This window comes from Eumetopias jubatus, unplaced genomic scaffold, assembly GCF_037043125.1.
Source record: "Eumetopias jubatus isolate StellerSeaLion01/CBP00866 unplaced genomic scaffold, mEumJub1_p1.0 scaffold_6, whole genome shotgun sequence".
In the NCBI taxonomy this organism is placed as follows: Eukaryota; Metazoa; Chordata; class Mammalia; order Carnivora; family Otariidae; genus Eumetopias; species Eumetopias jubatus.
In genome coordinates, this window is record NW_028274812.1 from 86,083,932 (window position 1) to 86,100,393 (window position 16,462).

Sequence of the window (16,462 nt, forward strand, 5' to 3'; positions counted from 1 at the left end):
ATTTTCAAACTACCAATCAAACACTAGAAAGTTGGCATGAAAGTAAATTACAATTAATATTTTCTTAATATTTCAATGAAATGGAGCAATCAGAAAGTTATTTCTAAGCTTCTAAAAAAAGTAGTATATCATGTGAACAAATTAACATAATTTGAGAGTCAATGTATATATAAACTGTCACTAATATAAAGCTATAACAAGCACATAAATAGTGAATAAAAGGACAATGCAAACAGCATATATAAAAGACTCTCATATTTGCAAAGAACCAAATGGTAGAAGCCCGCAACATTTCAGCATCATTTCAACAAATTTTTTTTTTAATTTTTTAGTTATGTTAATCACCATATATTACATCATTTGTTTTGGTGTACTGTTCCATGATTCATTGTTTGTTCATAACACCCAGTGCTCCATGCAGAATGTGCCCTCCTTAATACCCATCACCAGGCTAACCCATCCCCCTACCCTCCTCCCCTCTAGAACCCTCAGTTTGTTTTTCAGAGTCCATCATCTCTCCTGGTTCGTCTCCCCCTCTGACTTACTCCCCTTCATTCTTCCTCTCCTGCTATCTTCTTCTTTTTCTTTTTTCTTAAAATATGTTGCATTATTTGTTTCAGAAGTACAGATCTGTGATTCAACAGTCTTGCACAATTCACAGCGCTCACCGTAGCACATACCCTCCCCAATGTCTATCACCCAGCCACCCCATCCCTCCCACCCCCCACCACTCCAGTAACACTCAGTTTGTTCCTGAGATTAAGAATTCCTCATATCAGTGAGGTCATATGATACATGTCTTTCTCTGATTGACTTATTTCACTAAGCATAACACCCTCCAGTTCCATCCACGTCATTGCAAATGGCAAGATCTCATTCCTTTTGATGGCTGCATAATATTCCATTGTGTATATATACCACCTCTTCTTTATCCATTCATCTGTCGATGGACATCTTGGCTCTTTCCACAGTTTGGCTATTGTGGACATTGCTGCTATAAACATTGGGGTGCACGTACCCCTTCGGGTCCCTACATTTGTATCTTTGGGGTAAATACCCAGTAGTGCAATTGCTGGATCGAATGGTAGCTCTAATTTCAACTGTTTGAGGAACCTCCATACTGTTTTCCAGAGGGGTTGCACCAGCTTGCATTCCCACCAACAGTGTAGGAGGGTTCCCCTTTCTCCACATCCCCGCCAACATCTGTCGTTCCCTGATTTGTTAATTTTAGCCATTCTGACTGGTGTGAGGTGGTATCTCATTGAGGTTTTGATTTGGATTTCCCTGATGCCGAGAAAGTGCTCAACAAATATTTTGATGACCTCCATACACTCACAACAATAAATTAGGAAAAGAATAGAGAATTGACATTTATTGAGTACCTGCTATTATATCAGGAATCCCACTAGTCACTTTACATAAGTGATTTAATTTAATTCTAACAATTGTATAAAATAGAATTTTTCCTTTTTATAGATGTGAAAACAAACTTCCTAAAGATAACACTGCAAATAAGGGGGGGATCTGAGCTTTAAACTCAAATATATTGGACCCCAAAACTCAATTCTACTTCTAATATGTTCTACTTCCACTTCCAAAGAAATATTTGGAGAGTAAGATGTATTTAAATATGTATCATGTTAATCTGCCAATGGGGTTTCAGGTAAATCTTATCAGATTATAGGATCTGATAGTATCACCCTTGACATTTTTGATACATGAAGATATTAAACTTTCTAGAATATATTATATTGGGAAACTAAGAAGTCGTTTTAAAACAGAATGGTGTTCCATAAGAAATGGAATGAAAAATCAACAGCATAGACTTAAGGTTAGTAAGAATAGCAATGCCCCAGAAGGCATCTGAGGATTAGAATTGGTCAGAGGCTGAATGAGGCAGCAGTACTGTTAGCAAATGGTGTGATAAATAAAAGAGCAACCATTTGCTAGGATTTGTTTAAAAAGGGATGCAAAGCACATTGTTGGAGATAATTCTGCATGAATCTTTGGCATTTCTGCTTGTCTTATGAGTAAGGCACTAACTGCTCTGTGTTCTAAACCATCTTTTCCCCACCAGCCTACCCAAAAAGGAATATAGAGAATTCAAACTTAATTCTGGCTCAGCCGCCTAGATGTTCTTGTTGGCTTGATGTGGTCCTAGATCAAAGAGATAGTGGCTAGTTGACTGAATACTGCTCACTTGGTACCCTTTTGGTTGCACACTAGGCTAAAGTAGGGCACAGAATGGGTTTCTGTAAGTTTTATTAAAAATGTGTCTGTTCGTGTTGAGATACTGGATTAATGCTTCACATCAAGGGGAAAGAGCAGTTCAGAAACTTAAGGAGCAAATCATCTGGTTTTCTAAGGTAGATCTGGGTAATTTATGGGATTTGTTCAGCTGCTTGGGTCTGGGATCCAGGGGAACATGGTTGAAATTAATACTCTTGGTTGGCTTCATCTACTTGCTTGGAATCCTTTTAATAGTAGGCCTCATTAAATGCTAGATGGGGCAAATTGAACAGTTTTGGTCTCAGCCTGTTTTGGCAAGGTTAATAAGAGTGGTTGATGCAGTGGCATACTCATAGGAAAATGCCAGGAGCCAAGTATAGAAAAGAAGGGTGGATATCATTGGGAAACAATGGGTCTTTCCATCGCTCTTTCATGCATGTCTTGTGAGGGAGGTACTATTTGCTCTTTTCTACTTCTGTATTATCTTTTTAAGAATGCTTATATAGGAAAGCAAAGGGAAGATTTGCTTACTGTTCAGAACTTGAAAGATAATGTCTCCCTCTTTAAAGATAATGTTCAGAATTTTAAAGATAACATCTTTAGGAAGGGCTGTTAAAAAAATTCATTAAAAAAGATTTTGGCCCTCTAAACTTGGAGTTTCTCAGTTGTGACACGAATCCATTGCATGTGTAGTACCTACCTGGGTTGCTCCTGCGGCTTGGTGGCCAGGGCAACCTATGTAAACACGAAGCTCATGCTGCCTGCTGCCATGAGTGATAATATCTTTACCTCTGACTCAGGATCTCATGTCTTCTGCTAGGAACCATTAAACTGTGGTAGGCTAAATTGTTACCTTGCAAGTAGGGTAAAATTTCATACCTTTCACAGTTCTTGACACTGGTTAAGTCCAACCCTTTCTCTATATTGTGGATACATCTAACTTAACTATTTTTTACATTTAATCTCTATCTTTCCAAAAATAATGTGACAAAAGAAGATTTATTAAAATGTTCTTAGAGGGATAGATATTACATCATATGTAGCTAAATGAATTAGAATTCCTTAGGAAATTTAAAGGTGAAATAATAGAATTTCACAATTTGAATGACCTTTAAAACCTTCTGCTTTGACCACTAAATATTAGTCAGTAACATGCCCAAAATAAAATAAATAAATAAAAATAGTTGCACATTTCAGGATAGACTTGAGTTTCTTGGCCTTATATCTACTGTTTCTTTATTTGTCAAAAGAAACTTTAATGATGAATTAAAACATATATAGCTTCTATTCATGTCTGCAGTATATTAAACAGAAGATAGGATTCTTCAAGAAAGGAGATAATTCCAGTTGCCCACAAACGACATGTCTCTCAAATGGACAAAAAAGAAATGAGGGACAGTAAGTGACATCAGGATTGCCATTGTTGAAAATAATCAATATAGGATAAGGTGACTACCTGCCCTAAATTAATTACTTTTAGTTGGAAGGAGGGCATCTGCCCTTCATTATAATGTTCAAGTCAGTGATCTAATATTTTCCTATAGATATTCTAACCATAGGATTTTGTGATATTTTATTTTGATAATATGTTTGTCAGTGAAAAATATCTATCTTCTGGCTATGAAGAAGAAATTTGTATTGAGTACCTACACTGCACCAAGTACTTTTAGTCTCTGGGAATGCATATGATAGAAAAGGTTGCTATCCTCATAGAGATTACACTAGAGGTAAAAAAGAAAATACTTTGATTCAGTTTATAGTTAATTATTTTCTTAAGATGAAAAAATTCTACCCATAAAGACACTGTGATTATACAAAAATTGTCTTTGAACATTTCTCAGCAATTATTTCATAAAGGCCTCATTCCTATTGATATTCATTCCTATTGATATTTTGCCATTGAAGATTAGCATAATAACAATGAGAACACTAGCTAAATGTTAAATAGTACTTACTAGGACTCAGTCATTAGTCAAAAAATTTTACAAATACTAATTCATTTAATCATCCCTTCAACACTATGTAGTAGGAAATATTATTATTCCGTTTTATAGATGCTGACAGTAGGGCACAGAGAAGAAGTCAAGTAACATGCTCAGGTTCGAACCCTGGATGAAGGGACTCGATAACTACTAAGCTATAATGCATGAATTTTTTGTTTGTTAAAACAGTGAAATAGTTAAGTGGAATAAATATAATTGTAATTCTAAAATTCTATTTTATAGATCAATATAAGGTTCTTACCAAAAAAAATTTTTATATACTTAAAGTGAAATTGATTTAACTAATTTTTTGAACTAATTGAATTAACTAATTTCTGTGTATATCTGACTTAAATACACATTTGTCTCCATATAATTTTTCAAAAGGCTTATCCATTTTATAATTTTCTAATGCCATTTAAGATACATTTTAATGTATTTTTCTAGATCACTGAATATCTCATCATGAAAAAAAACAGCTCCTCCATAAAAATTCCCTAACTGCTAGTGTATAGCACTTTTAGGAAAGTAAGTTTTATTGTTGAGCTTTAAAATACATAACTTAGAATTGTGATGAAAACAATTTGAAATGTCTTTTGTAACAGAAGCAAACTATAAACAGAAGGGCAGAAGGAGCTATTCTCAAATCATTTATCTAATGAAAGATATATAAATCACCTCTTGTCAAATGAGCTGATGGGACGTTTTTCCAAAACATAAATCTTCTCTGAGGCAGAACATAAATCTTCCTAGGGCCTTAAGCATCCACTGCCCTATATTTCTGCACAGAGTCAATAAAAATAGTTTTGTAGTATAGACACACCTTCTATTTTAATCAACTAAATCATTTATATAAGTCTTTTGCCCATAAATTTAAAAAAAGATTGATTTTTAAGAATATTTGAAATCCCTTCTTTCTTTTGGCCCACTAGTACCCTAAAAATCTCAATATTGAGCTGGATCATCAGTTTAAGAAAGTTAACAGTGAATTAAATATGAATTATGCAACTTTTTAAGACAAACAATTCAAATTCAGGCAATTCATAGAAAGACCATATAAATAACTCAGATTTTGATATGTAAGGAATTTTAAATAATTTTAATTGAATTGCCTATTAATTACTATGCTACAACACATATATTTACGTGTACATATCAATATGTATAGTACATATATGCTGTAAACCATACATTTATTCAAGCCAGAACTTACAGGAACTATTTTCTATGGGTATTTAACAAGAACTTTTCTATTTCATTCACCTAACAGGAGATGGTTATAGTTCCTTAGGAATTTTAGTAAGAAAACATTATTTAGTAGTTGAACCTATGATTTAAATGTATTTAAACTAAATAACTGTTTATAGCATAAGAATTCTAGTAAAAAATGATTTTCTCTTAAATAACTAAAAGTTTTTGTGTAATACCAACGTAACTACTTGTACAAATACTTGTAGACTCTTTATATGCTAACTGCAAATGACCAGTTTAAAAATGATCAACTTTAAACAGCTGTTTGCTTTTTCATAAACCAAATAGGTTCTGGGAAGGCAACAATACAAGGGTTGTTTTTGTGTTCCCAGCACCTAGTATCAGACACATGATTATCAGTCAGGTAAGTGGGTAGGTCAAAGGTGAGAGAAACAGAGGGAATGGGCCATCTCATCTACCGAACTGATCATTTTTGTATTTTCAACATATTAATTTTGAAAAAAAAAAACCAACAAACCCTATCTCAAGGCTTCCCTTATGTGAATACTATATACTCTCTTGTTTATGGAGGCCATCTGTTGATTTGTGTGTCATTTTTGTGTGTGTGTGTGTCATTTGATTTATAAATGACCAGCTGAGATTTTCTCTCAGTTGCTTATGCTATTTAAGGTAGTTTTCATAGGGTGAAATCTGTGTTCCTTCTCTGTGCCTAATTTTCACTTATGCTAGATTTATCCAGGTCCCAAGGGACTGGCATTTAAAGTATCATTTAGTAAGCTATGTCTAAGACACTTTTGCTGTTGACCGACTTAACCTTTGACTTCTATGTAAACATTTGGTGCCATCTGGATGAGTATTTAATAACTCCCCAAAGGGCCAGGGCCAGAGTAATATAGTCATTTTCCTGGGAACTAAAATCAGTGGATATATTCCATGAAATAACCCTGTTCTACCTTCCTTCACCTGTCTCTTCTAACATGACATGCAAAGGCCAAAAGAGAAGAGACGGAAGGAGGCAGAGGTATTAGCCAACTGCCTTATTTCAATCATAGTCCCTGCCTTGCTTCTGAAGCTTTAGTTAGGGATTTTGGCAAAACTTTACTGTAAAAACAGCAGTATATTTTTAATATGAGGATTATCTGTTAATAGTGCGTAATAGTAAGAACATAGAACATATACAACAATTTTAAGAAGTTATATATAAAGACACAAAGTTATATATAAAGAAGTTATATTTAAAATTATTGACAACAAATGACAAAGAACCAAGTAATTTGCATTTATTTTCTTGCACATTAAATGTAAAGATTTATATCTAATATTTAAATGTAAAGTACTGCTGGCGAGGATGTGGAGAAAGGGGCACCCTCTTGCACTGTTGGTGGGAATGCAAACTGATGCAGCCACTCCGGAAAACAGTATGGAGGTTCCTCAAAAAGTTAAAAATAGAACTATGATCCAGCACTTGCACTACTAGGCATTTACCCAAAGGAAACAAAAATACTTATTTGAAGGGTTACATGCACCCTGATGTTTATAGCAGCATTGTCAACAATAGCCAAATTATGAAAAGAGCCCAATTTCCATCAACTGATGAATGGATAAAGAAGATGTGGTGTGTGTGTGTGTGTGTGTGTGTGTGTGTGTGTGTGTGTGTGTGTGTATATATATACACAACGGGATATTACTCAGCCATCAGAAAGAATGAAATCTTGCCATTTGCAACGACATGGATGGAGCTAAAGAGAATCATGCTAAGTGAAATAAGTCAGTCCGAGAAAGATAAATACCAAATGATTTCACTCATATGTGGAATTTAAGAAATGAACATGGGGGGGAGGGGAAGAGAGAGTGGCAAGCCAGAAAACAGACTCTTAACTGTAGAGAACAAACTGATAGTTACTGGAGGGGAAGTGGTTGGGGGATGGGTTAAACAGGTGATGGGTACTAAGGAGGGCACTTGTGATGAGCACTGGGTATTGTATATAAGTGATGAATCACTGAATTCTACTCCAGAAACTAATATTACACTGTATGTTAACTAACTGGAATTTAAATAAAAACTTGGAAAAAAATGTAAAGTAAAAACTTGTGTAAAATGTCACAATTAAAATAACATAAATAAACCATAAAATGTAACTGTACTAGAGGATTTTTTATATCAAAAATCTTATGATTTCAGAATAATTTATCAGAAGCTACTTTTACATAAATTTGCATTATGATATTAGATAAATTGTATTTTGATCAAAGAAATTTGAATGTTATTATGATGTTTTCTTTATTCGGTATTGGTTTTAGCTCATGCAAATAAACATCTGCTTTGTAAATTATAAATATCAAACAGAAGAGATGTGTTAAATTTATCAGTAACTCACTTTTTCTTCCCAGTTTTATTGGAATGTAACTGACATATAACCTTGTGTAAGTTTAAGGTATAGACCTGATGATTTGATACATGTATATATAATGAAACAATTACCACAATAAGATTAGTTAAACCTCCATCAACTCACATAAATACCTTTTGTGTGTGTGTGCTGATAGCATTTAAGATCTAATTTCTTAGCAACTTTCAAGTATATCACACAGTATTGTTAACTATTGTCATCATGCTGTGCATTAGATCCCCAGAACTTACCCATTTTATAATTGGGAGTTTCTAATCTTTGACCAACATCTCTCCATTTCCCCCTTCTCCCACCCCTGGCAACCACCAGTCTACTCTCTGTTTCTTTAGATTCTACATATAAGCGAGAACATGAGTATTTGTCTCTCTCTGACTTATTTCACTTTGCATAATGCCATCAAGGTCCATCCATGCTGTTGCTAATGGCAGGATTTCCTTCTTTTTATGGCTGAATAATTATACACACACACTGCACACACTACATGTTCTTTATCCATTCATCTGTTGAAGAACACTTAGGTTGTTTCCATGGCCGGGCTATTGTGAACCTATGAGCTTCATGAATTCAAGTCTCCAACTCTCTCTCTCCAGCTTTGGGAATTTCTCAGCCATTATTTCTTTAAATAAGCTTTCTACACGTTTCTCCTCTCTTCTCTTTTTGGTACTCCAATAATGCATAGACCATTTCTATTAATGATATTCCATGCTTCATGTAGGCTTTCTTTTCTCTTTTTCATTCTCTTTTCTGTTCTGCTCACTGGACCTGCCTTCTACTTGACAAATTCTTTCTTCTGCTTGTCTGTTGTATGCTCTCAAACTGCATTTTCTTTTCATTTCACTTACTGTGGTCTTCAGCTCCAGAATTTATCTGGCTCTTTTTTAGGATTTCTCTCCGTAAAACTTCTCATTTTGTTCATGATTATTTTCCTGATTTCATTGAACCATCTTTCTTGTAGCTCACTGAGCTTTCTTAAAACTATTTTGAATTCTTATTCAGGCAAATTGCATATCTCCATTTCTTTGGGTCTGTTATTGCAAAATTATTGTGTTCTTTGGTGATGTCACGTTTCCTTGATCTTTAGTGTTCCTTGAAGTCTTGTGTTGCTGTCTTCATATTTGATGTTTTTTTTTTTTTATTTTAAGATTCTATTTATTTGTGAGAGAGAGAGAGAGAGCAAGAAAGAGAGCACAAGCACAGGGGAGAGGGAAAAGCCCGACGTGGGGCTCGATCCCAGGACCCTGGGATCATGACCTGAGCCGAAGGCAGACAGATGCTTAACCTCCTAAGTCACCCAGGTGCCCAGCTGTCTTCATATTTGAAAAAGCAGTTACCTTTTCAGTCTTTACTGACTGGCTTTGGGGGAAAAATGCCTTCCATCAACCCTGTTAGGGATTCTAAGGCTTTCTCAGACCTTTTCTCAGATAAATCTACTCCACACTTCTTGTTTCTTCTTGTAGGGGAGTTCTTAAAGTTTTATGCCTTCTCTCAATACTGCATAGTCAGGATGTACGCTGACAGCTTCCCTTTTCTTTTTCTTAGGGCAGTAATGAATGCTCAATTTTGTGTTGTTTCTCCAAATCCCATGGAGTGGAGCCAGCTTCTGCAGGCGCTCACTGGTCCTCTGCAAAGGCTCATTCTTGCTGCCAATGGGAGCATGCACATGGAGCCAGCCATGAGGTAGGTGTGTGTGGAGGTGAGGTGCGTGGAGCCTTGGAAGTGCCTGTGGGCCATTAGAGGGAGAACCAAACGTGATGAATGCCCAGAGGCTTGGGGGTGAGTTTACTAATGGAGTCTAGGGTACATGCACTCAGTAGGATTTACATCCCTTTGGTGCCCTCTGAGAGCTCTACCTGCTGTTCTCCCAGTATTACCCACCCTATCACACAGCATGCCTCAGTACTCTGGATGAGGCAAGAAGGAAGTGGGTTTCTTTGGCAGCATCCCGCATAGCTGGGACAGGTGAGTTTTCATTCACAAGCTCTCACTTTTCCCAGCAGGAGAAATCATGGGGCTGAAAAGGTGTCTCTTGGTACTGAGCTGTGTAGCCTTGGGGGAGGGGTGATGCATGTAAATTGAAACTGTTCCTCTTACCCTTTTTGGATTTCTTTGCTTCAGTGGTATGCTGGAACTTCTCCACTAGACTCCACTAGACTTCTTCCTGGTCTTCCACAGAGCTATCTTATCCATGAGGGATCGTCTAAATTCATGTTCTCTAGGAGGTATATGGTAGAAAACTCTTGTTCCACTATGATGATGACTTCCAGTAATTCACTTGTTAAGTGTCATTGTGACATTCATTCCAGGTATGGTGAAACCAAATAAGTCTCAGAAAAATGTGATTTGATGACATTTTTAAAACTAGAATTTTAAAAAGTACATGTACATGCAAAATGTATTTGTAAGAGAATTATTTTTTTGTTGTTAATAAGCAGTTGCTTAGAGAATTTCAGCCGGAATCATGGTACAATTTGATTTTATTTGGCTTCTATTTGTGCTATTGAAAGCAAAAGTCCCAAATTATAGCAATTGATTTAATATTTTTATGAATTAGATGCCAAATTTGACCTTCTAGGAGTTAAAGTGCTGAGATATGAGTAATAAGATAAGGTAAAACCTAAAACTGTAGATTAAAGACTTATTTCAATTTATACTTTTGTGTCAGAATCAGGTCATAGGAACCACAGGTTTATTCTATTTGACTAGCATTCTGCTTTTTTTTAAATGAATATTAAACAATTTTATAGAAAATTGACTTAAGAAAACTTCAATAAACAAATGACCTTAAAACAATAAAAATGGAATAAGCAGCACAAAAATTTTGTGACAAAGAAAACATCAGTCCAAATTATTTCACCAAAATCATTATATTAGAACTGACTCTTATTTTGTACAAACTATCTAAGAGAAAGAAAGTTAATAAATGGAATTAATGAGGCTAAAAAGCAAAGATTAAAATACAAGGATAATGTTCATTAAACATCATTTTTTTCCTTCAGGACATACTATGTGCTAAACTTTGTTCTGTATGCTTGGAATTCAACAATGAACAAAACTCACAAAGAACCCCTTCATGGGATTAATAGTCAAATGTAAAGGAATATTGACAACAAACAATAAATATAATAGGCATTTAAAATGATATGTTAGAAAGTGATAAGTGTAAATCGGAGGGGGAGACGAACCATGAGAGACAATGGACTCTGAAAAACAAACTGAGGGTTCTAGAGGGGAGCGGGGGTGGGGGGATGGGTTAGCCTGGTGATGGGTATTAAAGAGGGCACGTTCTTTGTGGAGCACTGGGTGTTATGCACAAACAATGAATCATGGAACACTACATCAAAAACTAATGATGTATGGTGATTAACATAATAAAAAATTTAAAGAAAAAAGAGTGATAAGTGCTATGGAGAAAATTAAAAAAATGGAGCACTAATGGGGATTAGAAATTCCGTGTGTGTGTGTGTGTGTGTGTGTGTGTGTGTGTGTGTGTGTGTGTATGCATGTAATTTAAAATAGGGTACTTCAATGTGGTCATTGTTAAAACTTAAAGGAAGTAGCTATGCTACCTGCTAGAGCAGGCAGAAGAAACAGCAAATGCAAACCTTCTCAGGTGGGGGTGTGCCAGGAATGCTTGAAGAATTGCAAGAAGGCCATTGTTGTGGAATAAAGTTAGCGAGACGAGAAGAATAAGAGATGATGTCAGAAATGCAGCAAGAGTTGAATCCTGTAAGACCTTGTAGGCTAGGCCATTGGATAGAATTTGGCTTTTATTATGAATCAAATGGAGAAACACTGAAGATTTTGACCAGAAACCTGACAAGGAAACTTCTTGGCTTCTGTGTTTTTATAAAACTCAAGGAGATCAAGGGAAGAAGTGGGGAGACCATTAATTGGGTACTGAAATAATCCAGGGATGTATAATGGTGTCTAGAACCACAAAGTAATAGAAATGTGAGAACCAGTCAGATTCAGATATATATTGAAGGTGAAGCAAATAGAATAAACAATTTATAAGGCTAATTCACATATATTTACAGTTGTAAAATTTCTAAGTAAATTAGAAGTAATCCAACATTGTATGAAAAAATATTACGGACAAAAATTTCCCAAGTTAGGTGAAATGCGTAAATTTACAGATCAAAGAACCTCAGGAAAAGCAGGAAAAATTTAAAGATAAGCGCACTTACATCAGGTGATCTGTGTACATCTAATGTACAGTATGGGTAAGGAACAACTAATCTATGGAATGAGGCAGCAAGTCTGCAGTGCAGCTGGTGGCTGAGTGCTAAGCCCTGTGACTCAAAGTGTGGTCTGAGGACCAGCAGCACCTGCATCCTCCAGTTAGAAATGGAGAATCTCACACCCTACCTCAGATTTATGAAATAAAATACGTGTTTGAACAAGACCCCCAAATGTTCTTGGGCACATTAAATTCTGAGAAGCATTAAGACACCTGAGCTCACTACGGTCTTTGAGTGGCTGGGTTAAGGCTATAATTAAAGGTATCTTCCTAGCCCTAATCTCCTCCACTTAACCAAGCAGCCTTCAATCTTAATTTAATTTTACTAGTGTGCCTCCCTAATGGAAAGAGACATTTCTTTATTACGATGCATTAAGTTGGATTTCAGATGAAAGCCAAACTTCTTCAAAAGTCTAAAAGAATTTTTTGAATAGGAAGAAAGCTTGTTCCATTACAGTGCCCATATACAATGGCTTTCAATTCCAGCTGCATATTTAGAAGTGCCCCAGGAGCTTTAAAATATACTGGTTCATACCAGATCTACTGAATTGTAATTCCTGGGGGTGGAGCCACAGATTGGTATATTTTAAAGCTCTCTAGTGAATTTAGTGTGCAATTAGCTTTGAGAACCACTATGAATGAACTCTCAGTTTATTGACTTATATAACAATGCCTCCTTTAATCTGAATACAGTGGAGTCGGTATAGCTTTCAAGTTTATCCTCCTTGGAAACTGTTATCAATCACTTCATTAAAATGTATTAATCTGTATTATAAAATCAATTAAATATTTAGTACATGGTGAGGTGGTATGCATTTCACTTCATCCTTATTTCACAGTTAACAGTTGATTATGTCTTTTTTAAATATTAAAAAGTATTTATTTTCTTTCCAAGTTTTTATTCATTTATTCATTCATTCATTTTTTGGCAGAGAGTGTGAGCACGAGCTGGGGGGCAGGAGGAGGGGCCGGGGATGAGCAGAGAGAGAGAGAGAATCTCAAGCAGGCTCCACACCCAGAGTGGAGCTTGATGCAGGGCTTGATCTCATGACCCTGAGATCATAATCTGAGCCAAAATCAAGAGTCAGATACTTTACTGACTAAACCACCCTGGTGCCCCCCGATTTTTTATTCAAATTCTAGTTAGTTAAGATTCAGTGTAATATTACTTTTAGGTGTAGAATTTAGTGATTCATCACTTACATACAACACCCAGTGCTCATCACAAGTGCCCTCCTTAATGTCCATCACCTATTTAACTCATCTCCCCCATCTACCTTCCCTCCAGTAATACTCCATTTGCTCTCTACAGTTAAGAGTCTGTTTCTTGGTTTGCCTCTCTCTTTTTTTTTTACTCCTATGTTCATTTATTTTGTTTCTTAAATTCCACATATGAGTGAAATCATATGGTATTTGTCTTTCTTGGACTAATTTATTTCACTTAGCATAATACTCTTTAGCTCCATTCACGTCATTGCAAATGGCAAGATTCCATTCTTTTTTATGGAGTAATATTTCATTATATATATATATATATATATACCACATCTTCTTTATTAATTCATCAGTTGATGGACATTTGGGCTCTTTCCATCATTTGGTTATTGTTGATAATGCTGCTATAAACATCAGGGTGCATGTATCCTTTTGAATTAGTATTTTTGTATCCTATCCTTTGGGTAAATACTTAGTACTACAATTGCTGGATCATAGGGTAGTTATATTTTTAACTTCTTGAGAAAGCTCCATACTATTCTCCAGAGTGGCTGCACGAGTTTGCATTCCCACCAACAGTGTAAAAGGGTTCCCCTTTCTCCACATCTTCACCAACAATTGTTGTTTCCTGTGTTGTTAAATTTAGCCATTTTGACTGGTGTGTGGTTTCTTATGGTTTTGATTTGTATTTCCCTGATGATAAGTGATGTTGAGCTTCTTTTCATGTGTCTGTTGGCCATCTGTATGTCTTCTTTGGAAAAATGTCTATTCATGTCTCTGCTCATTTTTTAATAGTTGATTATATTAATAAAGTAATGACAAGCATATAACTAGTAATATCCAAATAATATTAATATTTAACTTTATGAAATAAAACATTTCATTTCACAGTGGTTTGCCTTGTTATATTTTTATGTAAAAATTCACTTGTACCCCCTCAGTGCCTGCCAGCTAAATAGTACAGGGACATCTATAGGGTGCTATTTGATCAGAAGACAATAGCTATTATTAAAAATCCATAAAATAGGACCACCTGGGTGGCTCAGTTGGTTAAGCGTCTGACTCTTGATTTTGGCTCAGGTCATGATCTTAAATTCATGAGATCAAGCCTGGTGTCAGGTTCCACTCTGGACATGGAGCCTGCTTAAGATTCTCTCTCTACCTCTTCCACTACCCCTCATACTCCACGCCCCACTCATGCACACACACTCTCTCCCCGCTCTCAAAAAAAAAAAAATCCATGAAATAGATATATCCCAATACAGTTTTCTGGGTCAGGGGCCAAAGTTGCATTATCAGATGAAATGATAAACATAGACTACATTTTGTTCTTCAAACACAAGTTAGAAATGACTAGGAAATCAGGTAACTAAGTGGAGTGGGTGAACATGTAACTTAGTTGAACATGTAACTAAGTGGAGTGGGTGAACATGTAACTTAGTTGAACAAAAGAAAGCATGTGACTTAAATAAAACAAGCAGGCTTAAGCCTAAATCACTGCCAAATACTTTTAAAAATAAACTCCACAAAGTATAAAAAAGCTGAATAATAAGCAGTTAAAACCACCTCTCAAATAGTTTTTATTTCCATCTTGAAAATGAATGCTTCAAGCACAGAATTCCCTTGTAAATTGAATTTGGTTATTCCTAAGTCATCTTTCATCTATGAAGAAATATTTGTCCTTTAAGAAAGCATTGCAAAAATTATTTATATAAGACCTTATTAACATATTGTTCAGAATGACATTTCCAAGTACAAAGACAAATACAAATGTTATCAAAGCCACAGAGTCTTTGAGCCAAGAGCTCAACACAGATGCTAGAAGATTTCTTTTTAAACCTGACCTTCTCCAATCAGAACAGGTCTGAAAACTGATGATTTAAAGTCTCAATTTATGTCATCAGGTAATATCAACATAAAATTCAAGAGACCTCAGGCTACAAATGATCTTATTTAAGAAAGTTTCCTCTTTTCTATTAGGCTTAGAGTCATTGTTATACCAAATCTTTAAGTTAAATGAGAGTCCTTAATGGCCTATGAAGAAAATCTATAACAGTAAATTATATCCAAACATAAAGTCATTATATATTTATGATTAAATGCTTAATAAAAGATGAACCATTTAATTGAGAACAATCCCATTATGTGCACCTTAGAAACTTTTCTCATAAATCTGCCACGGAAATATCACCATTTTATCATTTGTAAATCTTAGAAGCGAATCACATAGGAAAAAACAATGGTTTTGGACAGGTTTTGGGGAATGTAACAATCAGTTTAAATAGGTAGCTGTTTTTTACCCATTGGGCAATTACACTTTATTTTGTTCTTTTACAGTTTTTAGAATAAGTAGAGCAGGCTCTGCTTCCATTAACTTTAAATGTCATGTTAAGAATGTATAATCAAATATTCAAAGGGCACAATTATGAACCATATGGAGGGTAGAGAAAATTGTTCAGGATTGGTACTGCCTCCAGACTTTTCTAGTAACTACTGGTATGACCTCAGGTTAAGTATTTCACTGATGTGGGCAGATGCCCCATCTTTAAAATCTCAAGGTTTGACTAGATCTACTGTAAGGTCACTTTCAGTTCTCAAAATATCCTAGGCTTAAATTTTGGTTTAGTCATGATGTAGTGTGAATAACAAACAGGATACTGTGTTTTAATTTTGAATTCTGATTTCAAGAATACTTACAGTTAAGGCTGGTGGTCCTGGAGGTCCGGTATCTCCCTAAAATAGATTAAATAAAAGTTGCAGTTACTAATAATCTTTTCTTGCACATTTTATTTATAAGTTTTCTGAATGGATAGAAGCAATATGTAGATAAATTTTGAAGGAAAAAAATAGAATTTCACCTTGATAGGAGTCTCTGCACAATGAATAATATATCCTGGGGCTTTAGCTCTCATGATATAAACATCACCTTGTGCACCACCATGCTTTCTGCAGAATTTGTTTTGAAAAGCTAAAATAATCTAATTTTCTATTCTTTTGTCTACTAATCCAAAATTAGAAGGAATATCTCTTCAGATATGGTTACTTGCCAGTGGAGCAGCTGGGAAGTGTCACAACGACAGATATTTTTTTCTGACAAAGTTAGTATGAGGATCAGCAGAAATAATAAGTGGATCTCCCCACTTCATGCCTTCCAGCTGCAAGAAGCAGTCCCA

General features: G+C 35.4%; 1 protein-coding gene across 1 annotated transcript in view; it reads right to left on the minus strand.

Moving 5' to 3' along the window:
- The window catches only part of COL19A1 (collagen type XIX alpha 1 chain), a 311,655-nt gene that overhangs the window by 156,628 nt on the left and 138,565 nt on the right, over window positions 1-16,462 (minus strand). The window contains exon 13 of the mRNA XM_088023753.1: window positions 15,987-16,022. Within this exon, the coding sequence (XP_087879879.1) occupies window positions 15,987-16,022 (36 nt within the window). The remainder of the gene's footprint in view (window positions 1-15,986; window positions 16,023-16,462) is intronic.